The following is a 25,867-nucleotide window of genomic DNA, read 5'->3' on the forward strand; positions in this document are numbered from 1 at the left end:
CAATCAATAAGACAATACTGTTACTCTGAGAGATATGATTAAACACTTGCAGTATTCTGACAGTAAGAAATGAACTGCATTTATTTAGCAACAGTATATAAAGCCAGTCCTAACTTGCTATAACAGTTTTGTCACAGTGGCCAGTGAATGATAAAAAAATAAAAATAAAAAAAAAATAATTAAAAAAAAACCTTGGCTGACAAAGTTGGGGCCCTTGAAGAAAGCACAACAGATTAATTTGTATGATGTTAGTCTCTTACCAGACCCAGGGCACCCTCTTCTTGGTCTCTGGACACGTGCTATAACTCAGTAAAAGTCAGACGGGGATAGAAGTTGCTGTAATCTTTTTCTTTCAATCTTGCTGAGACAGCACCCCCTTTCCTTCCTTACAAGTGGTGGTGCTCACTACTATAGTCTGATCACACCAGACATCGAGATCATACCTCGCACTACGTGATGAGCAGTCTCTTCCAATTGTGGTCAGCCATGGCAGGGCTCTGTTCAGCCAACAACAACAGTCCAATATTTTCCCTACACATCTGCTTACTTCCATCTCCCTCTCCCCTTTCCTCACCAGCTTGCCGAACCCACTTATTCTTGCTATGCTGCATCAGCCAATTACCTCAAGGATCAAATCAGACTCAGCCAAGATGGCTGCCCCTTGCACTGGAGACACTCCATAGATGAGCATTACAAAGTGGTCTCCTTAAAGACGGCTGCTGCACTTCTGCATTAATGAATATTCAGTTTAACCCTGTCCACACTGCAGAAGGAGAATACAGCAGCAACAAAGGAAGAAGTACCACAGCAGTTATCAGCTACAGTCCAGCTTACTCATGATTTAATGCAGATTTAATAGATTTTTATTGATAGATGTTTAGATTTGTCCTCATAAAACACTTTTTGCACATCTAAAAGCCAGTGTACAACAAATATAAAATCAAATTGTATAGTGTATGGACAGCTTTATACCTGCTGAGAATACATTTCAGACATTGAGGAACCTTATTCTGAAATTGTTTGGCAATTTTTTAGATGCAGTTTTTCACAGATTGGTGAACCTCTGCCCATCTTTACTTCTGAGACACTCTGACTTTCTAAGATGCTCTTTTTTATACCCAATCATGTTACTGACCTGTTGCCAATTTAAATTAATTAGTTGCAAAATGTTCTTTCAGCTCTTCCTTATAGTACCACCTACTTTGCCAGCTTTTTGTTGCCCTGCCCCAACTTTTTTGAGATGTGTTATTAATTTTAAAATTCCTTTTTTTTTTCTTAAAATGGTACATTTTATATTTTCTATTGTGAATAAAATTTGGGTTCATGAGATTTTCAAATCATTGCATTTTTGTTTTTATATAGATTTTATAAGCCATCTCAGCTTTTTTGAATTTGGGGTTGGGGACCCTGTCGGTTGTTTCTGACTTTAAATATTTACTGAATTTTATGTGCGGCCTTTTCTTGATGTGGAGAGCCACACTTAATGCCCCCCTCCCCATATCAAAAATGTGCTAGTTATGCTCTCAGTCCCCTAGGCTCTTTTGTGGAATGACAACGACATGGCAGTTTTTGTGGACTGAGGGGTGTGAAGTACATGGAGGACACAGGACATCTAAATTTCTAACAAGATCAACAGTTTTTTTTTTTGTTTTTTTTTAGGTCAGGAAGATATTGGTGACCTGTCACCCAGAGATGGCACTAGATCTGGGCACTCTCTGAGCCCCTGACTGCAACAGCATTTATTTAAAAGCCAAGCTCAGCCCAGTTTAGTTTTGGACATATGGTCACATTTTAATTTCCCTCTGCATACCTGTTGGGGAGATTTCCACCCACTCCCTGTCAGGACAGAAAATGATGAGAAAGATCTTCAGTGGAGACACAGACAAGAACAAAAACACATTTTAGTAGACTTAGAATTTGCAGAAATGTTCTATTACTCTCTGTGCCTTCCTTCACAAAGGTAAGAGATGCATTTGGGACCTCTCCTCCAATGAAGTCACACACATTAATAAAAAAGAAGATTTGACTCTTTCCAAAGAGATTTTACTTAAAAGTAAGAAAAAATTGATTGGAGTTAGACTTGCAGTCATTACTTTCTAGTTCTTCTTTGATGTTAAACTTGCTTCGTTCGAGAGCATAGAGCAGTACAGTGAATCTCACTCCCACCTGCTTGATTCCGGAGGTGCACCATGGAAACCTGTCTGTTGGATCCTACAATACCTAAACAGTGGCAGCTCTGGGGACTGAGTCTAGTATTTTGGTAAAGACAGTTTTGCTCCTTTCTGTATGTTTCTATATAACATATGAAAGGTCACACGGCTGTCAGGAGGTAGAATTGTGGCTTTGTTGAAAAGTAATTGCAAAACATATATGTACAAAAATGTCTACCATATTTAATGTCTGACCGGCTCCACTCCATGGTTCCTCCAGCCAAAGTAGTAGTGAAATAGGAGTCCGTGGGAGTAACCATAGAGTGGGATGGGGGCATTTGACACACCCAGACGTGTGTTGATGTGAAGATTCTTCCGGGTGGTGTAGCACTGTAACAGTGGGGAAGATTCTGAACCAGGTATGCAGTGTCCTCCAAAATACGACCTTATGAAGCCCACTGCAAGTTTAATTGAGCCATATGAAGATACGCTGATGGGGACCCTGATGCAAGGGGGGTCTGATGAGGACTCTCATGTAAGGGGGGACATGGATGTAAGAGGGACTCCAATGGGGTCTCTGATGGACTCAAGTTTATTTTAAATTCCTGTGCTTTGTTTTGCTGAAGTTTTTTTCTATTGTGCTAAAACAGTGGTCTCCAAACTGCGGCCCAGGGGCTGGATGTGGCCCTTTGCTTGCCTTTTTCCAACCCTTGGGGCACTAATTCTCCCACTGATACAAGACACTATTCTGCCAACTGACATCAACAGTGGGGCACCATTTCTCCCATTCACACCAAAAATGGAGCACTATTTCTCCCAATGATCCCAACGATGGGGCACTATTCTTCCCCCTAATACCAAATGTGGCAGTGTTTATGCCCACTAATGCAAGGAAAATGTCCTCCCCAGCAGGCCACAGTCTGCCCCCCCTAAAGTCTGAAGGACAATAAACTGGCCCTTTGTTTAGAAAGTTTGGAGATCACTGTTCTAAATCATATCACGCTGATTACAAAAAACTCCAATGCATTCATTCATTTGAATGTGATTTGTTCATTCATACAACTGATTTTATTTTAATTATTTTTTTTGGCTTGTGAACATTTGTAAAATATACGATGAGGTCCTTGTACTAGAAGGTTTGGAGACCCCTTGTTTTCCAGAGCATTTTTGCTCAATATACCGTAGCGACTCAAGAGTGACATCAGTCGTCCATGGCAACCTTCAGCTCCAATATATGGAGTTCCTTGGAGATTTCTAGGGACAACTGTGCTGTCTTACCATCAGTTGCTATGGCCCACAAGAAAAAGAGCAATGGGATCAAGGGGGGCTGAGGGCATAGGAATCCCAGGCCTCCCAGACAGCATTGAATTTGGGCAGCTCATCATGCACCCTGGCCGTCAGAGACTCCAATTCCCAGATTTCAGAAACTAGTTTCCAAAAAAGAGCCCTATCCGGAAGGGACTGCTGCAACCAGCACAGAGGAATGGCCCTCCTAGCAGCCAAAAAAAGAAAGGATATCAGCTTGGATGCCGGCTTGGAGAGCCTGGGAAATGGCAGACCGAGTAGACAATGTAAGGGGTCTAATGGGAATTCTAATCCCACCACGGCTTGAAGCGTGCCCAAAACCATTGACCAAAAGGGACATATAAGGGAACACGACCAAAATATATGATAAAGAGAACCCGTATCCCCCCTGCACCGCCAACACAGAGCGGAACATGAGGTATTCATCTTATGAAGGCGCTCCGGGGTCCTATACCAAAAAAGGAGTATCTTAAGGGCAGTCTCTCTCTGCGCCACGCATCGGGAAGATTTAAAGGAAGACGTCCATATCCTATTCCACATAGGCATCATGATCGGTCAACCCAGTATCCCAGACCACCTATGCATATAAAAATGTGATTCTTCAGTGAGTGGAACAGCATCGTGTAAAATATTATATATCGAAGACACCAAATGTCCTTGATGGGAGCCACGGCCACACAACAATTCAAAGGCCGTGGGCCTCTCCAGGGCAAATGTCGGCGCCAGTTTCCTAAAAAAGTCACGAACCTGAAGGTAAAAATAAAAGGGCTGTTTTGGCAAGGAGAATTTCTCCCGAAGCTTCTGAAAGGTGAAGAGCGTAAGGGATACCGGGTGGACCAAGCTGCGCAACTGGAAAAGTGGAGGTTGAGTCCAAGCCCACAACCTGCCCACCCAAAGACCATCTGGGAGCAAGGGGTTAAATAAAATTGTGGTGAGGGGGGGGCATGGCAAAGAGAGAGAGTACAGACCAAGGCACCGATGCCAAACTCCCATGGTGACCAGCATTGAATCCAAACACATCCCCTTCAGGACGCTGTCCGTATGCAAGACCGGTGACCACACCATCAAGCAGGGATGCACCGGATAAATAACCCCCCTCTCAATCTCTGACCACCGGTTGGGGGCCAACCAGGAAGACCAGGAGGCCACTACACGGAGGTGGGAGGCATAATATTATTTAACTATGTCCGGAGCACCCAATCCCCCCCGCCTCCGGGGGGCAAACACCACCAAGGAAGCCACCCTATGCGCCTTATTGTTTTTAGATAAACCTCAAAAAAGAGCGGTGAAGAAGTTTGAGTTGAGAAATTGGGACCGCTACAGGCAGGGTGTCAAACAGATAAAGCAATTTCGGCAAAATAGACATTTTTAAAACATTAATACGGCCCAATAAAGACAGAGGGAGGGTGGTCCACTGCTGTAGGGACATAGCTATCTCACGAACCAGGGGAGTGTAATTGGCCGTATAAAGCATGGGAAGGGGTCAGGTTCACCACCAGATACTTGAGCGACTGCATGCACCACCGATAAGGGTATGTATGCTGCAATCGAAACAAAAGATCCGGGGAAACATGAAGGGGCATGGCCTCCGTCTTAGATGTATTGACCTTATACCCAGAGATAGCACCAAAGGAATCCAGGAGAGCATGTAACGATGGCAAAGAAACTAGTGGGTTCGTCAAAGTCAACAATATGTCGTCTGCAAATAAGGAAAGTTTATATTCTCTATGTCGCATAGTGACCCCAGCAATGTCAGGATGGGAGCGAATGGCTTCTGCCAACGGCTCCAGACACAAGACAAACAGTAACGGGGAGAGGGGATGGACAGCATTTTTACCTCTTGCAGGCTGTCCTAGCCCACTACCAACTTGAGACATTAAATACCTCAAAGGGCACTTGGAGACTGGGTGCCCCCACTCACTGCACTGAAAACAGCCCTCTTCCCTCCTAGTCTTGTCCAGGCTTCCCACACTGCATCCTCTTTCCAGCTGAGAACACTGCATCTCCATAACTGGTCTATTTGCACCAGTGTTGCTAGGGACAACAGCAGCAACAGCCTTTCTCCTTGGCAAACTCTGTTCAGGCATGTATGGGGCTCATTCGGGCAGTAACAACCCCTCCAGCCACAGAGCTCTGTCTCTCATTTCAGCCATCCTTGCTTCTTTCAGGAGCTTTGACAGCCCCATCTTCACAGTCACTCCACAATAATTTTTCACAGTCCAGCAAAAATAAAAATTAGAGCAATGTCTCTATAAAGCAAGTTGCTTTTCTCTTGCAGGTTCTCCTCACCTGCACACACAGATTGTGCAGTTTCACGCACCAAAACACAGTTCATATAATTAGCTGAACTTACTTTATTGCAGGGATCTCAGATTGTGCCCAATGCATTCCTCCACCAATTGTAGGAACTCACATCAAATGTAGAGCTTTAAGGACACTGCCACTCACTGTTTCTTCTTTAAGGGCTTTCCTCGCCCATTTTTATTAAAAGAAAGTTCCATAAACAAGACATTTGGTTTCCAGCATTTCTTTGCTCATCAACATAAACGTTATTCAGCCCTTTTGGCTCTCACTTTCAGCACTACTGCTCTGGCCTTACACTCCAGGCCCTTGTCTGTCTCCTACAGACTGTTAGCTCACCGACAGGGTGCACACAGACAGCAGCCTCCTGCTGCACTGACTCCCACGTGGAGCCCTACTCACTCCTGGGCCAGACCTCCTGAACTGTGGTCCTGTCTTTACTAAAAGACCCAGACACACCTGCACCATCAGTGTCCTGGCTAATCCTAAACCCTGGTCCCAGGATTGGAGATTTCCTCCCACCCAGATCACTGCGAAATCTTCAGGTCCCCAACTGGACTTTAGAAAACAATAAGAAAACTTAAAAGTCAGTTTCCTCTGCAACAAGCAAACCCCCTGGAGCCCCTCAACCTGTCTGGTTAAGAATTCTGGGTCACAACCTCCTAGACCCTGACAGGGCAACACTCTGCCACAATATACAGTGGGTACGGAAAGTATTCAGACCCCCTTAAATTTTTCACTCTTTGTTATATTGCAGCCATTTGCTAAAATCATTTAGGTTCATTCTTCTTCCTCATGAATGTACACATAGCACCCCATACTGACAGAAAAACACAGAATTGTTGACATTGTTGCAGATTTATTAAAAAAGAAAAACTGAAATATCACATGGTCCTAAGTATTCAGACCCTTTGCTCAGTATTTAGTAGAAGCCCCCTTTTGATCTAATACAGCCAGGAGTCTTTTTGGGAAAGATGCAACAAGTCTTTCACACCTGGATTTGGGGATCCTCTGCCATTCCTCCTTGCAGATCCTCTCCAGTTCTGTCAGGTTGGATGGTAAACGTTGGTGGACAGCCATTTTTAGGTCTCTCCAGAGATGCTCAATTGGGTTTAAGTCAGGGCTCTGGCTGGGCCATTCAAGAACAGTCACGGAGTTGTTGTGAAGCCACTCCTTCGTTATTTTAGCAGTGTGCTTAGGGTCATTGTCTTGTTGGAAGGTAAACCTTCGGCCCAGTCTGAGGTCCAGAGCACTCTGGAGAAGGTTTTTGTCCAGGATATCCCTGTACTTGGCCGCATTCATCTTTCCCTCGATTGCAACCAGTCGTCCTGTCTCTGCAGCTGAAAAACACCCCCACAGCATGATGCTGCCACCACCATGCTTCACTGTTGGGACTGTATTGGACAGGTGATGAGCAGTGCCTGGTTTTCTCCACACATACCGCTTAGAATTAAGGCCAAAAAGTTCTATTTTGATCTCATCAGACCAGAGAATCTTATTTCTCACCATCTTGGAGTCCTTCAGGTGTTTTTTAGCAAACTCCATGCGGGCTTTCATGTGTCTTACACTGAGGAGAGGCTTCCGTCGGGCCACTCTGCCATAAAGCCCCGACTGGTGGAGGGCTGCAGTGATGGTTGACTTTCTACAACTTTCTCCCATCTCCTGACTGCATCTCTGGAGCTCAGCCACAGTGATCTTTGGGTTCTTCTTTACCTCTCTCACCAAGGCTCTTCTCCCCCGATAGCTCAGTTTGGCCGGACGGCCAGCTCTAGGAAGGGTTCTGGTCGTCCCAAACGTCTTCCATTTGAGGATTATGGAGGCCACTGTGCTCTTAGGAACCTTAAGTGCAGCAGAAATCTTTTTGTAACCTTGGCCAGATCTGTGCCTTGCCACAATTCTGTCTCTGAGCTCTTCAGGCAGTTCCTTTGACCTCATGATTCTCATTTGCTCTGACATGCATTGTGATCTGGAAGGTCTTATATAGACAGGTGTGTGGCTTTCCTAATCAAGTCCAATCAGTATAATCAAACACAGCTGGACTCAAATGAAGGTGTAGAACCATCTCAAGGATGATCAGAAGAAATGGAAAGTTAAATATATGAGTGTCACAGCAAAGGGTCTGAATACTTAGGACCATGTGATATTTCAGTTTTTCTTTTTTAATAAATCTGCAACAATGTCAACAATTCTGTGTTTTTCTGTCAGTATGGGGTGCTATGTGTACATTCATGAGGAAGAAGAATGAACCTAAATGATTTTAGCAAATGGCTGCAATATAACAAAGAGTGAAAAATTTAAGGGGGTCTGAATACTTTCCGTACCCACTGTATATATATATAATATATATATATATATATATATATATATATATATATATATATATATATATATTATATACATTATAATGTTATAAATGTAGGTCCTTTAAATGATGTTCATTAGGGCAGCATTGCATGTCATTACATGTCATGGATTCAGGATGACCAGTGGAACATCGAGAGACACGTTTGTATGCCATATAAATCATTATAGAGATTATATATATATATATAGAGAGAACACAACCTTAGGATAAATTGCCAAAAAGTCCATTTTACTTTGAGTTACAGCTTGTAAAACATGAACTATCCCTTATCCAAATTATGTCACTGCAGGCATGAATCTGAAATCCAATCCTATTATATATAAATACATGGGACATTTTCCTCTTGTCATTAAGTAACAAATCATGTCAAGAATAGCTGAACATGGACCATATGAATTGTAAGTGTCGTTTTATATTTTATTACACAATTATGAGGAGGAAATCATGTGCAATTTAGAACCACGTAGTCAGGGATAGGGGAATGGAATTTAATATTTGATGGAATGCACTATTAGAACTTGACAATTTTGAATTTAATGGATCAGTTTTAGCACTGTACTTAAAAAAAGAAAAGGGGAAATCTCGGTATGCAGGTACCTATGTTAGAGTTTCAAAAATAATGCCACTAAGATTGAAACTCTTGTTGCAGGGGATGCCTGCAATGGGACATCAAGCTTTGTGCATACTTCCAGAAAAAGCAGTTAGTCAGTTTTGACCCCCAGCCAACTGACAACTGGTCTGTTCATGTAATTGGCTGAGTATGAATGAATATAAATAGCTGGTGGGCAGTGTGGTATGGCAGCTTACTACTAATTAACGTTACTCCCCTCAACAAATTTTATCACAAGAATGGTTGACCATTGGGCTGAAAACCACCCCAACTACACTGGTGATGGATTCTATTGGGCACCAAATTCATTCCAAAAGATAGTTAAAACTGAACTGTAACTTCAGTTTTACTATCTTTTGGCATGGATTTATAAATTTAGAACAGTGAACAGCTTTCTAGAGCATGACAACATCCTAATCAAACAGCCCTGAAGAAGCTACTTGTGAAACGCGTTGACCGTCTTTTAGACAAGAGTATTTGTATCCACTATCTGTATTATCACAATTTCTCTTGTCTGTATTTGAAGTGTAGGGTACACACATATTCTGTTTAAGGAGGTTACTGCTCCTCTTTTAACATTAATTGTTTTTATTAATTGTTTATAAATGTCATTTTTACCTAAGCCATTTCTGTGTATGTGTCTCATGTTGTACCTTTTAAAGTCTACTTATACTTCTTGGGGTCTCTACATGAGATCACCTTCTCCTTTTTCTTGGGTACACAGAAAGTTTTTAGTTAGTAGTTTTAGTAGTTTAGAAGTAACATTACTTTATTCAAGTTTGTATTCTTAATTAAAAAAGTACCTTCAGCAGCATTTTTTTCTGCTGTTATCTGACTTCCTGATACAGACTGGCTATATTCAGGCCTCATGTACCCTGGGCATTTTTACAGATGCTGTTTTGGGCGTCAGACATTTTTTTTTTACCTGCCTCTAAATGCCCCTGCATGTTACCCTATGTGTTCATGCACATGCTTTTTAGTGGCAGAAAAAAACCTTCTGCCAGCACATTCAGGAACATCAGAATTTTGGCAGAAAAATCGCTGACAGCTCCTAAACTATACTAAACCCTGCTGCCCTCGGTCGGTGACGTCACAAGGAGGCGATGCCTCCCTGCAACGTCACTGGGTGGCTCCGCCCCTTAGTTATTTAAAAGCTGTCATGGGGCCGGAGCCTTTGTCGGGAACAGAGGGTTTTTTTTTTTCTTTTTTTGGGTCAGCGGGGGCGTCAGGCATCATGATTAACAATTGATCTACAGTGGGTAGCATTTTTTAATAAAGAAATTGTCAAAAACTTGTGTTGTGTTTATATTTACTTTTTACATTTTTTGGTGAATCAGTAGGGGTACTCTGTACCCCATACTCATTCACATATTGTTTTGGCATGGGGGTTCCCTTTAAAATCCATACCAGATTTTGTATTGCTGGCAATGTTTTTTTACTCTCAGCTGTCAGCGGGGAAGCTTCCCAGTCTGTTCCTTAACAACCAGTTACACGCTGGTTGTTAAGGACGCCAGTGGCCCCGCTCCTTAAAGCTGCAGCTACTAAACATAGCTTAAACACTAGGCTAAACACTGCTAAATGCCAGCTAAAATTGCTAAAACATTAGCGTATTTTTTCCAGTGTTTCTAAAGCAGTTTTTAGTTTTCTAGTGTGCATGAAGCCTCATTCTCCATGGTCCCACTGTATGTAGCAGGGGCGGCCCATCCATTGAGGGCACAGGGGCGTCGCCCCCCCTATACATGTGTCCGGCCCCCTAATCTACATGCAGTGGCCAGTTGCATGGATTCCAATGGGAATTTTTGACAGCCAGAGGCTCTAATAGGCTTCAAAAAGTGGTGGGCTTGGGGCGCAGAGCCCTGAGCCCACCCAGTTGTGTGACAAAAGCGAATGAATATTCGCTATTGTCAAACTGACTCTCCTCCCAGCCAATCAGGAAGAGGGTTGTCCAAAGGAGTAAGCACCAAAAGTTCCCAGAGGAAAAATCGCACACAAATGGGAAGTGTGGTTGGGAGTCATAGAGGTAGGAAAGGCACCCAATGTGGTTGAGATGTCTCCTTACCAGATCCTGGCAACCACTAAGTTATAAGTGGCTAGTAGCACAAAGATAATATTCAGATGATCCGGGGCTAAGATTGAGGGCTAAAAAACAACAATAGAAACGGCCCACTCGATCAGATATCAGATGATAGTGCTCCAAAAGATTCCCCTCAGTATGTGTAAGAGATAAAAAGAGATGCTCCCATAGTGCATTAAAAGGTTACACTTTATTCCATATAGTAAGGTAAGATAAAACACCCACATAAATCCCAGAAAAGCCAGCGTTTAAAATAACCGCCAGGTGACACTTGCTGTGGTGTTCCTGCAGAGTCCTATTCCCAAACACTCCCACGAGCCCCCCCCCCCCCAAAAACATTTCTGCGGACACCCATGTAACTGATGCTATCCCTATACATTTTTTTGGTCTCAGTGGTCCCTGACTTTTAGTTACTCTATAGGTGTAGTTTCTACTTCTCTTTCATTTGGGAACAGGGCTGGATCTATCTGATATGGGGGTTCAGTAAATAAAAATTCAGGGGGCAAGCACTTAACCTTGTGTGTGTACCTCTGTCTCACAGTGTGACAGAGATGCATGGAACCAGTTTTCCCTATTCACTTGGTGTCCTTCTGCACCACGGTCATGGCCCAGAAGTAACGTTTGCAGGTAGTTCAGATTAGCTTGTCATTAGATTAGGATAGTGAATGGTTGTGCAAGGACTGTCAGAACAAGTCTGATCATTAGAGGAGAGCATCCTGAGTTCTCAGCACAGCTAGAGAACTTACCACAATGTGTTCTCATGCCTAGTGTGGTCAGTTTTTGATAGGAAAGCAGAGTGGCTGGCAGGAACAGCAGGTATTTTACACAAAGGAAGAAATACAAAGAGAACAGGATACGTTTACATACAAGTAAATGGTACAGCAGGCACATCAGGAATATTAAATGTTGGGTTAACAGAAACTGAGCACCCTTGTATCAGGTGTCTCTACCAGAGTCCCTCCTTACACCTGACCTGAAGTCCTTATCCGGGTCCCTATCAGAATCTCCCCTTACATCAGGTGCCCCCCATCAGAGTCCTTTTTTTTTTTTACATCAATTGCCTCCATCAGATCCCCCATTACATCATTTTTCCCCATCAAATTCCCCCCTTACATCAATTGCCCTCATCAGTTCCCCCTTTACATCAAATGTCCCCATCAGACTGGCTCATCATGGATCAGTGGATGCACTTTTTGAGACCATGGAGAGGCATAGCTAACATTTGGGAGGGCACAGCCCACCCCAGCGCCCCCCTAGTTCCGGGCCTGCTTCCATTTTTTTGTTTCCGATTTCCCTCTAGATTAAAATAAAAAAAGATTTGTAAAATTAAAGTGCATCTAAAACCAAAACTTTCTCTGTACAGAGTTTTGGATAGAGTAGTGAGGGGCTAGCTAGGTTATTTATTGATATTTGTGTCCATGTTTAAGCAAATCAACCGATTTTCCCCGAGGGCCAGTGTCACCGAAACAGAAGGTGAATGAAAACTGTAAATTTGGAGTTGTCATCACAACAGGAATAGAGGGAGAAATCTTCCAAATTGATTCCCCTCACTTTGGAAAATCCCCCCCCCCCCCAGTGGGACACAGATGCATTTATATTCATAGTTTCCTGACTTCTAGGTAATGCTTACAGAAAAGTTGCATTTAAAATGCAAACATATACATTTACCGAGCATCTTATAGTTGAATCATAGCACCCTCCTCGGTAGGTGCTAGTGAGATAAGTATAGTTTTGAGCTCTGTCTGCTTACCAGAGGGGCTGCAGGTAAATCTATATTGTTCTCTGCCTACTGGAGAGCAGGATCTGTTAGTGAGGTCTGCTCATTGTGCTCATTATGCCATGCATTCAGTCTGGAGAGTGTTTCACGCTGGTCCAATAGGGAGGCATGTTGGACAGTGGGAGGAAACCTGACGAATGGGTGCATAGGCTTTTGATACAGTCCTGATGACTGGCAGAGGGCAGGTCACCTCAGTGCATGCTGGGATACCGTATAAAAGCCAGGAGCACATGTGCTCAGGGTCTATCGTTGGAGAGCGGAGTCCCGGAGGGAGGGGGCGGCTGCCTCCTCCTCTGTAGAGGTGCCATGCAGTCGCAGGATGTCATCCTGAGGACCAGAGCAGCGGTTGAGAGGAGCTGAACGTAGAGGTCCAGGGAAGCTGACTGAGAGGGGAGACACTGGAGACCCTGTGTACAGGAGCTCATGTCAAGGGGCCTGACCTGAGGGGTCCACCCCTGCTCATTGGATAGTCAGTGGACTGGTTTCAGCAGAAAGAGGATGAAAGGGAGAGTATCCTGAAAATAAGATAAGATATTCACCAAGTCATCTTGAGAGAAAGCAAAAGACTTAACCCCATTCACCTAAAGTGGCAGGATGAATTAACAGCCTGAGTGTTCCATATCTACAGTTGGAGTAGTGAAGATAGAATTCTTCAGATATTGTAAATAGTTAAATTGGAGTATCCCACTATTCCCTTCTCCTATCCCCATTACAAAATAAACAACAAGAAAAAAAAAACATTACCCCTGGACTGTTTATTGAAGTGAAGAGCCAAGAGGAATGTAAGAATTGCATTTGCTTATAACCGTGTTGGTAACCAGGGGAGCCCGCAGAGTTAATATTCAGCAGTCCCTACAGGAGCAGTGCTACACTTGCATGTGAAAAGCTTGGATGCCGTAAGTCAATTGTAAGACTTTAACATGTTAGCACCTATGCTTAGAATACAGGCGAAGCACAACTACATCCAAGAACATGTTTACTGTATATATTTACTATACAGATGCCAAGCTGTCCCGAGACAATCCGTTCCTTTCAAACACAATAGGGAGCAGGTTGCAGATGTTTCTGCACATTGTGAATGATGGCCCAGTGTCCACTGGGAATGGTGCTCTCCATCATATTTCACAGTCCAGCAGACAGCTGTGACATCATTTGGATAAATGGGTGAAGATCGTTCCTCAGCTGCTAGCATTTCTACGTATCCATCTGTCAGATTGTTGTGGGATCTTTCCTTGCCACATCATTAGCATTACAAATTGATCCATTCGCTGGATGCAGTACAGTCAATCAGTCAGTACCCAAGCAGGAATAACAGCAGAGCACAAGCAGTCACTGGCCACCTGGTCTGAATGCCACCAAGGAAGGAAACCGGGATATGGATGTATGTTAATGTTGTTGATAAGTGACAGGTGGCAGCTTTCCATTTGGCCATGATTAGCATGCAGAGGACATGGCTTCAAAATTGCTTTATCTCATTGTATATTTATTACAGGTTCTTATATAGCGCAGTCAATTTATACAGCGCTTTACATATATATTGTACATTCAAATCAGTCCCTGCCCTCAAGGAGCTTACAATCTAAGGTGCCTAGCTCACATTCAAACATACACATACTAGGGCCAATTTAGACAGGAGCCAATTAACCTGCCAACATGTCTTTGGGGTGTGGGAGGAAACCCAGGGTTAGGGAAAACATGCAAACTCCAAGCAAGTAGTGTCATGGTTGGGATTTGAATCAGCCACCCTAGTTCTGCTAGGCATGTGGCTACATTTCAAGGAAGCCTATAGTGTAAAGATATATTAAACGGTTATCAAGAAGAGAAAGAGGGGAAATGAGAACACCTACATTGTGTGGTTCTATGTTCCCAAAAATAGTGCGGATACATTTTTTTTAAATTATTTTAAAATTAATGAGCTGCTTTAACGCAGCATACGTCAACGTAGATTATGCAGCACAGCACACAGATGTTGGAATAATAAAAAATAATAATTTACACTGCTTAAAAATATTAAAGGAACACTTTGAAAACACATCAGATCTCAGTGGGGAAAAATATCATGCTGGATATTTATATATATATTGACTGGATAATGTATGAGGAAGGAAAGGATGCCACATTATTTAATGGAAATGAAAATTATCAACCTACAGAGGGCTGAATTCAAAGCTGCCCCAAAAATCAAAGTTAAAAAATAATGCAGCAGGCTAGTCCATTTTGCTGAAATTCATTGCATCAACTCAGAATTGTACTCAGTAGTCTGTATGGCCCCCCATGTGCTTGTATGCTTGCCTGACAAGGGCATGCTCCTTTTGAGACAACAGATGGTGTCCTGGGGTATTTCCTCCCAGATCTGGACCAAGGAATAACTGAGCTCCTGAACAGACTGAGGTGCACCCTGGTGGCGTCAGATGGACCAAAACATTATGTCCCAGAGGTGTTCTATTGGATTTAGGTCAGGCAAGTGTGGGGGTATCAATTCATTCATCCTCCAGAAACTGGCTGCATACTCTCGCCACATGAGGCCGGGCATTGTCGTGCACCAGAAGGAACCCAGGACTCACTGCACCAGCGTAGGGTCTGACAATAGTTCCAAGGATTTTATTTCATATACCTAATAACAGTCAGGGTGCCATTGTCTAGTCCAGGGATCCTCAAACTACGGCCCTCCAGCTGTTGCGGAACTACACATCCCATGAGGCATTGTAAAAATCTGACATTAACAGACATGACTAGGCATGATGGGAATTGTAGTTCCTGAACACCTGGATGGCCATAGTTTGAAGACCCCTGGTCTAGTCTGTAGAGGTCTGTGTGTCCCTCCAAAGATATGCCTCCCCAAACCATCACTGACCAACCACCAAACCGGTCTTGCTGAACAATGTTACAGGCAGCATAACATTCTCCACGGCTTCTCCAGACCCTTTCATATCTGTCACGTGTCCTCAGGGGAAACCTGCTCTCATGTGTGAAAAGCACAGGGCGCCAGTGGCGGACCTTCCAATTCTGGTGTTCGATGGCAAATGCCAATCGAGCTCCACGGTGCCGAGCAGTGAGCACAGGGCCCACTAGAGAATGTTGGGCCCTCAGGCCACCCTCATGAAGTCTGTTTCTGATTGTTTGGTCAGAGACATTCACACCGGTGGCCTGCTGGAGGCTATTTTGTAGGGCTCTGGCAGTGCTCATCCTGTTCCTCCTTGCACAAAGGAGCAGATACCGATCCTGCTTCTTTAGCCCTGTCCAACTCTCCTAGAATAATTGCCTGTCTCCTGGAATCTCCTCTATGCTCTTGAGACTGTGGTGGGAGACACAGTAAACCTTCTGCCAATGGCATGTATTGATGTGCCATCATGGAGAAGTTGGACTGCCTGTGCAACCTTTATAGGGTTCCGGTAAGAGCTGTGAAAATGTGGAATAGACTCCCTCCAGAGGTGGTTCTGGCTAGCTCATTAGATTGCTTTAAAAAAGGCCTGGATTCTTTCCTGGGTGTACATAATATAAGTGGGTACTAATATTTAATAGGTAAAGTTGATCCAGGGAATATCCGATTGCCTCTCGGGGGATCAGGAAGGATTTTTTTCCCCTGCTGTAACAAATTAGATCATGCTTTGCTGGGGTTTTTTCGCCTTCCTCTGGATCAATTGTGGGTATAGGATTGTGTATATGGGTTTGTATAGTTGGGTTTTCTTTACTGTTTTTTTTTTATTAGTTGAGCCAGATGGACTTGTGTCTTTTTTCAGTTTGACTAACTATGTAACTATGTATCGCCTCATGCTACCAGTAGTCACACTGACCCGATTAAAATGCAAAATTTGTGAAAAACAGTCAGAAAAGATTAGTAGGGGAAAAAAATGTCAGTGGCCTCAACCTGTAAAACCATTCAGTTTTTGGAGCTTGTCTCATTGTTGCCATCTATTGCCCCTTTTGTTAATTTCATTAACACCAAAGCAACTGAAACTAATTAACAACCCCCTCTTCTACTTAACTGACCAGATCAATATCCCATGGGTTTAATTGACTTGATGCTATACTCTGATTAAGAAATGTTATTTTTTATTTTTTTTTTGAGCAGTGTATAATGAAAAAAATACTAAGTGTCCTAAATATGCTCTCCAAATACCCTCTAAATAAATAAAAAAAAGTAAAAAATAAATAAAATAAAAAAGTCAATCTTTTTTTTCAAAGAATTTTCAGTAGCTCATTGAACTTGACTCTCGAAAATACTCTTCTCTTCCCTATTTGCTACAGGTGTAATTGATATTTCTTTATTTGGGCCACTGAATATGTAAAACCTAGCAATATTTCTTTTGGTTTAGAAGTTCACTGCTATGCCTTTTCCTACTCCTTCATCCATGTCAGTGTGTCAGGAACTGACAGTTCTGTTTTATGTCTTCCTCTATCTTCCTGGAATAGCCTGAAGTTTCACAGACACCATAAATGATTGTCAATAAGTGTTGGAAACTACAGTCATATAACCCATCGAAATTATTGACTTTTTTTGCCTACAAATAAAGGGTATATATCTGAAAGAGAACACAAGAATAAAAGCATTTTCAATAATTTATGTAACAAAAATATCAATAGATTTAATAAAGTACTGTAAAAAAAAATGATATAACCTTGGCATTAAAAGCTGGCATTGCATTGGCAGAAATTACTTCCTGTAGCCATTTTGTATACTTACCCACCAGTTTTTGACCACTACTCCATGCGAGGTTCCTTCAGTTGCAAGATGTCAGATCATTAACTAAGGCAGTCCATAACCCTCCATTTTCTCTTTTTAAGTTATTCCTTGGTAGATTTTCTAGCATGTTTCTGATCATTGCGCTGAAAGGCCCATTTTAGGTTCAACTTCAACTTTTGAAAGGATGGGGGGGGGGGGGGGATTAACCAAAATGGGTACACACCGAATCTGGTGCAGCTGTGCATAGTAACCAATCAGCTTCTAGGTTTTACTGTAAAAGCCTAATTGAACAAGCTGAAGTTAGAAGCTGATTGGTTACTATTCACAGCTGCACTAAATTCTGTGTGCATCAATTTTAGTAAATCCCCCCAGGTGTTACATTCTCATGAAGCACATTTTTGTATGATGTATAATGTATTGTTGACTCAAAGACTGTGAGCTGCCTAGGCACTGAAGCTGAAAAGCAATCCCGAGTCATAACATATTAACCACCATGCTTCACAGTTGTTATGAAATAATTCTCCTGAAATATTGTCTTCAGTTTGTGGTAAACATGTCCACTGTTACTGTCAAAAAACAATTCTGTCTTTGATTGATCAGTCTTTAGCACATTGTTCCAGAAGGCCTTTATGTTCAATGGCAAATTGTAAGCTTAAGCTGAGCAAAGATGGTTTATTTTGTTGGCTTAATGAAAAAAAGTGAGGTGGATGGAGAAAGCCTATAAGTATTCTCTCAATGCCATCAGACTACACTGATCAGAGACTGATCCAGTATGTCCATTTGACAGAAGTCGATCTAACAATCAACTTCTGTAGAACTGGAATGGCCACACAAAGATCAAAATTTTGACCAGTCCTCGCTGAACCAGCCAATTGCGATAAATACGCATAGGCCCAGCAGCAGTCTAATGTTCTTTTTGGGCATAAAATGCTTTTTCTCTATCTGATAGTAAATACATGCACTGTGACCCTTACAGTTGCAAGAACATTTTTGAGTTCAGTTTGCTGGGCTTGCGAGTCCTGAACAAATTAGCAGTTGTTTAAAATCTACGCCACTTTTCCTTACAGTGGAATGGTTGATTTTAAATTATTTGGCAATCTTTTTGGATTCCTTTCCCAACTCATAGGCATCCAAAACCTTCTTACTAAAGGCCTCTATTGTTCTTTGCATGATGACAGCACACATCAAAACCAAAGCGAACACCAGACCCTAGATGTCTGCTTAAATAGGACAGGTTCTACCTGCATACTCCCTAAGGGGGGTGTAATAATTGGCACCTAATTTGGATCACCCCATTCTATTTTCATGGATTTAAAGTGGTGGTAAACGTAGGGGTATACATAAGTTTTCATATGAGAAATCAGCTTTTTTGTTACTTTAGATCAGTGATATCCAAACTAGACCCCTGGGTCCAGATGCCAAACTTTGCTTGCCTTATCCAGCCCTTGAGGCATTATTCCTGCCACTGACACCAACAATGGGGCATAATACCTGCTAATTACACCAACAATAGGGCACTATTCCTCCAACTGACAACAACAATGGGACATAATTCCTTCCACTGACAGCGACAATCGAGCACTATTCCTCTTCCTAATACTAAAGACAGAGCATTTTTACGCTCACTGGCCACAATGGGCCCCCCTAAAGTCTAAAGGACAGTAAACTTACCCCATTTGTTTGTAAAGTTTGGAAACCCCTGATTTAGATAATGAAAATTAATACACTGTGTCAATTTTATGTGCCATAAGTTTAAGAATACTGTACCTCAATACACATGAAGCCAAATATGCACCCTTTTTTAACTTAACACAAGACCAAAATAATACTACAATGCAAGTATGTTGCGGTGGGCTGTCTAGGAGTGTTGGGATGTCATTCAATATCAGTGGAGCTACAATGTATTGAACTGTCTTCTATAGATTGGTGTTTGTTGTGGTAAGTTGCAGTGCAATGCACATTGTTGCCATGTTAGCGACATAAATTGGTGTCAGTGGTGTGAACAGGCTCTAACTTTACATCAACCATAGAAATTACACAATCACCATCCAATAATATGTACAGTATTTTAAAGTGTACAGCCAACCATGAGAAATACCCTCAGTACATCATCATATGAAAAGACCAATTATTGGGATAACATTTTCCATTAAATCATTGGTTGGTTGTCTTCAAAAGAAAAATACATGTATTCCTTGGTTCCTTTTCTATGTAACATTGGATACCTTGTCTATAAATTTTCTTTTTATCTCACGTATAATTGTTCTGGTTTTTTTTATTGTCTTGCACACAGGCAAAACAAATTGTCGCATCGAAGGCAGACGTTACTTCGGGAAAAAGGCAGGAGGCAAGCTAACCGAGGGCCAGCTTATATGTTCAGTGACCGTTCCACCAGCCTATCAGCAGAAGAAGAGCGGTTTTTGGATGCTGCAGAATACGGGAACATTCCTGTGGTTCGGAAGATGATTGAAGAATGTCCCTCTTTAAATGTCAACTGTGTAGATTACATGGGCCAGAATGCTTTGCAGCTAGCAGTTGCCAATGAGCACTTGGAAATTACAGAACTTTTACTGAAGAAAGAAAACTTGGCACGGGTGGGAGATGCTTTACTTTTAGCCATCAGTAAAGGATATGTAAGGATAGTAGAGGCCATTCTTGGCCATCCGTCGTTTGCTGAAGGCAAGCGGCTTACAACGAGTCCTAGCCAGTCGGAATTCCAACACGACGACTTCTATGCCTATGATGAAGATGGAACTAGATTTTCTCAAGATATCACGCCTATTATTTTGGCTGCTCACTGTCAGGAATATGAAATAGTTCACACCCTTCTGAGAAAGGGAGCCCGAATTGAGAGGCCACATGATTATTTTTGTAAATGCAGTGAATGTAGTGAAAAACAAAAACATGACGCCTTTAGCCACTCCAGGTCCAGGATCAATGCATATAAGGGACTTGCAAGTCCTGCCTATCTTTCGTTGTCCAGTGAAGACCCTGTTATGACAGCTTTGGAGCTCAGTAATGAGTTGGCTGTGTTAGCTAATATTGAGAAGGAATTCAAGGTGGGTGCAGTACTGTGAGGGGTGCTCCTCTCAAGGTGTTAGAGATGTCCAGGGCGTGGTAGAGAAGGAATGCCTCTTGTTCACTGCTCTCTGGAGAAGACAGTGAGCATTGACACACACCGATCATATTTCCAAGTACCACCTCCTTCCATCTGCGTATGCAGAGTCCATCACATATGCTCATTTGTGCTCTCCCCTTGGAACGGAGAATTTGTTACTTTGCTATCGTTGCAAGAACATCTCCCCACCTACTGATTCTCAACTTTGCTGCACTTCCCAGCTGCTGTGGCAAAGTCCTCTGTTAATACCCAGAGCTTCTGAGTATGGTGGAGAATGTGACCTGCCTTGGTATGAGCGACTAGGCTCCAACACTATCATATTAAGAGGAGGAAGATGTTAAACCTGTCTATGCTCCAATACCAACCGGCTTGAAGCCTGCACAGGGTTAAGATTCCAAGCTCTGATGGTGGAACAAAGCTATGGGGAAGCACAGGGAGAATGGTTATCAGTAGGTAGGGGTAGTTCTTACAAGAGAACCTGTCACTTTGACCTACGTTGGTGGTAAAAAGAACAATCATTTGCTACCTTTCTCTGCTTCAGTACATAGACTACAGAGGGTGGTTAATCATGCAGGCAATCCACACAGAACTACACAGCACTCTGCAGAATGAAATATCAGTTATAGTAGTTTATATTCTGGTATTTATCCTTAGTCTGGATACTACCAGTTTGAATCACTGGCTGGCTTCTTTAATCCTATATCACTTGAAGACTCCAGCAGCAACAGCTCTGCTCTGAATTCTCAAATCCAGTCAGCTGTCTCATCCAATAAAAACAAGTCACCCCCTCACTGATGGATTCTCTCTTTCAAATAATTTGGGAGAATGCAACAGAAGGATTGAGACTTCCTTGCTTGGCTTTGCAACTGCTGCCTATGGGGTTGTGCTGAACTTCAACCATGAGATCTAACTTAGAAGGTATTAGTTATAAATTATTCAACCCAACTGTCTGCCCATAAATCAAATAGTTCTTGTGAACAGCCTTTGAAATGCATCTGGCCTTAACTAAAATCCTAAAGCAGATCTGAGCAGGCATCAATGGTGCTAAAACAGACTTTATTAATCTTGTGCCCTGGTAGCTCCTGGTTTAAGAGTGGCCATTGTGCCGATGCAAAGTTGAAGCTCTGCTGAATTCCTGTATGCGTACGTGCAACAGTCTGTGCCTCTCTAATTATTGGGGGCTCAGGGCTCATACCATAGGAAACGGGGTGAGGGGGTGATGTTGAGCTTTGATTTTACAATTCAAGATCTAAATTTGTGTTTTAAATGGCCCAGATTGTCCCCGTGCAGGCTACCGAAAACAAAATGGCCAAGATTGGTGAACGCCCAGAACTTTCCAGGAAAATAAGTAAGGCATCTGATATCGCTGTGTGCCTACATTTCAATGCTTGCCCAAATGTTTTTAAGTTTTAGCTAAAGACAAGTCTACTTTAGCATAGTGTTATCCACTTAAACCTTTCCTTTTTTTATATAATAAACAATCATAATACACAAATGCTCCAGGGTGTAATAGAAACATATGGGGGATACTTGATAAGGTGGTTTATAAATTAAACAAACCTTCAGGCAGCTGGAGATAAGAGAGGATTTCCTATAGTATCGCTTATGAATATGCAAGTGGCCTAAAATCTGTATTTGCATTCTGCAATGCAAGACTTGTCATGGCAGAAACAGTACACAATTATGGCTTCATCAACATTAAATGGCCACTGGGGCTGTTAGGGTAATAATATTTTAAATCCTGGTTAATCAACAGTTTGATAATTGCTGGAAGATTGCGATGCAACATCAAATATTTATAACCTGTAATGAGCCTTGAAATTTGGCTTGCTCACAATATTAGCTAGCTAGAGGTAAAATCAGTGTTTTAATATGCGATCGTATAGACCTGGCTATGAACATGTAATGATTGCAAAAGGCATGGGTATTGTTACTTGATTCTTGGTGTCCTTTGTGTATTTCTACCATATATGTGCACAAATCCATCATGAAACACCTGCACTTCGCCTCTTTGCAGTCGTTTTTTGTAATTAAAACAGGTCAAGTTGCTTGCTATTTCCTTGTGCGGGGTGACTGGGCTTGTATCCGCCCCTTTTACAGTTTTCTACAAGCAGCCTTTGGGGGGCGGGCTTGCTTGGTCCCTCCCATAGGTCTGCTACCTGCACAGTTAACCACTTAAGCCCCGGAAGATTTTACCCCCTTCCTGACCAGGGTTTTTTTTGCGATTTTTTACTGCGTGATTTTAACGGACAATTGCGCGGTCGTGCGACGCTGTACCTAAACGAATTTGACGTCCTTTTTTTCCCACAAACAGAGCTTTCTTTTGGTGGTATTTGATCACCTGTGCGATTTTTTGATCATGCGCTATAAACAAAAAAATAGCGTAAATTTTGCAAAAATAACAATATTTTTCAAATTTTTTCATATGAAATTCCCCCAAAAAATGTAAAAATCAAAATTTTTTAACATTTTCGGCCAATTTGTTTTATGCTACATATTTTTGGTAAAAAAAACGCAAAAAGTGTATTTTGATTGGTTTGTGCAAAAGTTATCGCGTTTAATAACAAAGGGAAAGATTTTTGTCATTTTTGGTGTGTTTTTTTTTAACGAGTAATGGCAGCGATCTGCGATTTTTATTGCGGGACTGCGACATTGCGGCGGACAGATCGGACCCTTGACTGACATTTTTGACACTTTTGGGGTTACCAGTGACATTACTGCAGTAATCAGTGCTATACATATGCACTGTTACTGTAAAAATGACACTGGCAGAGAAGGGGTTAACTGTATTGGAGAGGGAGGTGTTAAGTGCGTCCTAGGGGCGTATTTCTAACTGTAATGGGACATGGCTACTAGTGTAAAAACAGAGATCAACGGTCCTACATAGTAGAACCGTCTGATCTCCATTTTTACACAGGGGAGAATGACAGGCGGCTTGTTTACATTAAACGCCTGCCTTTCTCCCTTCCCAGCGAACGATCGCGAGTGACTGGCGGACATCGGGTCCGCCGGTCACACGCACTGACTTGTTAGGGAACGAGCCGGGGCGGGCGTGCGCCTCAGCGGGCGCGCGCGCGCCCGCTATTGGCTCACAAGCCAGTGACAGGCTAGTGACGTACCGGTACGTCACTTTGCCTGTCCGGGCTGACTGCCACAGTATATGTACTTGCGGCGGTCGGCAAGTGGTTAAAGCCCAGTCACTACTAATTTTGCAGGCAGGATGATATCAGGGTTTGCAAAGGTATTTGCTGCACACAAAGTGAATTTATATCCTTTGTGACTATTGAAAGTTTTTGTGCCCAGAGTTTAGCTTTAAAGACCTCTCAGAAAGGTTCAATTTTGAAAATCTTGTTTGATCAATTATTTTCCCTCATTTGCCCTTTCTCCTTCCTTCCAGCTCTTTGCCCAAGAGTACATGTTAATTTGACAGGTGGTAGATTGTCATGGCTCAGGCAGTTGGATCATGCCTGCACATTTGTCAGGGCTTTTGTGTCTAGGCCCACCTCAAAGAAAAAAGTTTGAAAGTAAAAATTACATTAAAGCCAATCTGTTCTTTTTCCATGCATGACAAAAAAAAAGTTAGTAATAATGTCCTTTAACTAAGCAGCACACCCCTTGCCACTCTGCTCAGCCATTGTGAGTGAAGAAAATACCCAATACTTTCAAGTATGGAGGAGAATGTGTGTAGTGCTACATTGCAAGTGCCCCAAAGACCCATGTGTGAGCCACTCAGGTTCTCAGAAGGGGTGTAAATCCACAATGTCCACCGCTATGAGTGCTGGTCTAGGAGGAAGCTCATCCCACCTCCTGTGATCCACACCCCCAACTCAGAGCTTAGTAATGGGGAAGCTCCCCCACAAGGGCCCCTGAATTTAACTGGATCTTCCCCAAACAGCCCAGAGGCTGCCAGTCACCCAAGCAACAATCTATTCCCTCTGGCTTCAGTAAACAGTCTAGGGGTTGTCTTTTTAAGATTTATTGCTTGAAGAACTTGCAACAGGTGAGAAATAGCAAACAACGGTTAAAGGACAGCCTTCTCCCAAAGTGAATGTGAAAATTGAACAGTCTATTCCCTCACAGCTGAAGACCATAGGGGTAAATCACTCTGGCATCTGGTTACCTTGTTCCAATGTATAACTGCTGGTACCCACTGCAATCCTCAGAAAACTATACAGTCACAGGGAACATCTTTAGGGTCTTTACTCGAGTTCCCTGGACAGCTGCCACCTTCCAGCTTCCTCCAGACACCACTAAGTGAGGGAGACAAACCTTCTCCAGACCAGATCCCTTGAAGAAAGCTCACTGTCAGATCCAGGTTGCTTCTGGGTCCCAGCACTGCAGCTCCTGAAACTTTGCAGAACAGTAACCCAATCCATAAGCTGCCTCGGGGACAACAGTCCCCCTGAGGCTGTAAACTCTCCTTCCTGTGGAAAAATGGTCTCTCCAGGGTTTAAAACTATTTACCAATTGATCACCATCTAGGCACACCTCCCCAGGGGTTGGCTAGGCCCTGATCAATATTCAGACTTACCATTTGATTTCTCCCTCCCTATGCTCTAGAAGCTTCTTCCAGAGGCAGGGGGACTCAATCAAACTCCAAGTGTGTGAAACACTGAACAGACCAGGCCAAACAATCTCTACTCCCTTGATTACAGAAGGAGCAAAAAAAAAAAAGATAATGCATTTACCTAGCAGCCTTACTAAGAGGGCACTACATGTGACTCTCTTTTCTCCTATGCTGATGCTTGATGACATCTGTACTGTCATATGGAGGAGGGGAGTGTCCTTGGCCCTGTGCAAGCTTCTATAAGAGTGACTCAGAGCTTACAACAAGGTTTCCTTTCTTCCTTCCCAATGGCTGACCAGGGCATCGGGAAAGAAAAGTAAAGGTGAGTATGTACAGTTGGGTAGGGTACATACATACTCATATAATCGTGCAAGACATTTGTACTGAAGTCACTGTATTATAACTGCATTTATGCATGAGAACGGCATTGGAAAGTGTACCTTTATTAGTTACCTTAAATGACGACAACATAAGGTTACATGGTCCAGCAAGGTAAAAATGCAACCTTAGAGACCCAAGTCCATTACAGTATTACTACAATACGCTTTAAGGCCAGATTCAGACTTTCCCTTGTGCAGAGGTGCATTACCGCGCACATGTTAACATGTATTAATTTGCATATGAACCTGTATTGCATTAAGGCAGCCCTTTCTCTTTTGATTGGGCTGCCCAGGCACCACAATGCAAGCTACACTGAACACGTTGCACTTGATTTACTCCTGTGCATTGTAATGCACTATCATGCATGTAAATTGTGGTGTGCTGGCTGGGTACAGTGGGTTGCTATTCAAAACGAATAGCACCACACCCTACACCATGTTTTAGGTGTTACCAGAAAAATGATTGTGTAAATTCATGTAGCAGGCAATACTTCAGATGCTTTCATACCTATTTTGGTGCATGCTGAGTTTGGTAC

At 42.7% G+C, this 25,867-nt stretch overlaps 1 protein-coding gene across 1 annotated transcript in view; it reads left to right on the forward strand.

Annotated features, from left to right (window-relative positions):
• The window catches only part of TRPC6 (transient receptor potential cation channel subfamily C member 6), a 376,611-nt gene that overhangs the window by 212,072 nt on the left and 138,672 nt on the right, over positions 1 to 25,867 (forward strand). The window contains exon 2 of the mRNA XM_082244685.1: positions 19,560 to 20,325. Within this exon, the coding sequence (XP_082100811.1) occupies positions 19,560 to 20,325 (766 nt within the window). The remainder of the gene's footprint in view (positions 1 to 19,559; positions 20,326 to 25,867) is intronic.

Source organism: Pelophylax lessonae (assembly GCF_965119305.1).
Source record: "Pelophylax lessonae genome assembly, chromosome: 2".
Taxonomy (NCBI): Eukaryota; Metazoa; Chordata; class Amphibia; order Anura; family Ranidae; genus Pelophylax; species Pelophylax lessonae.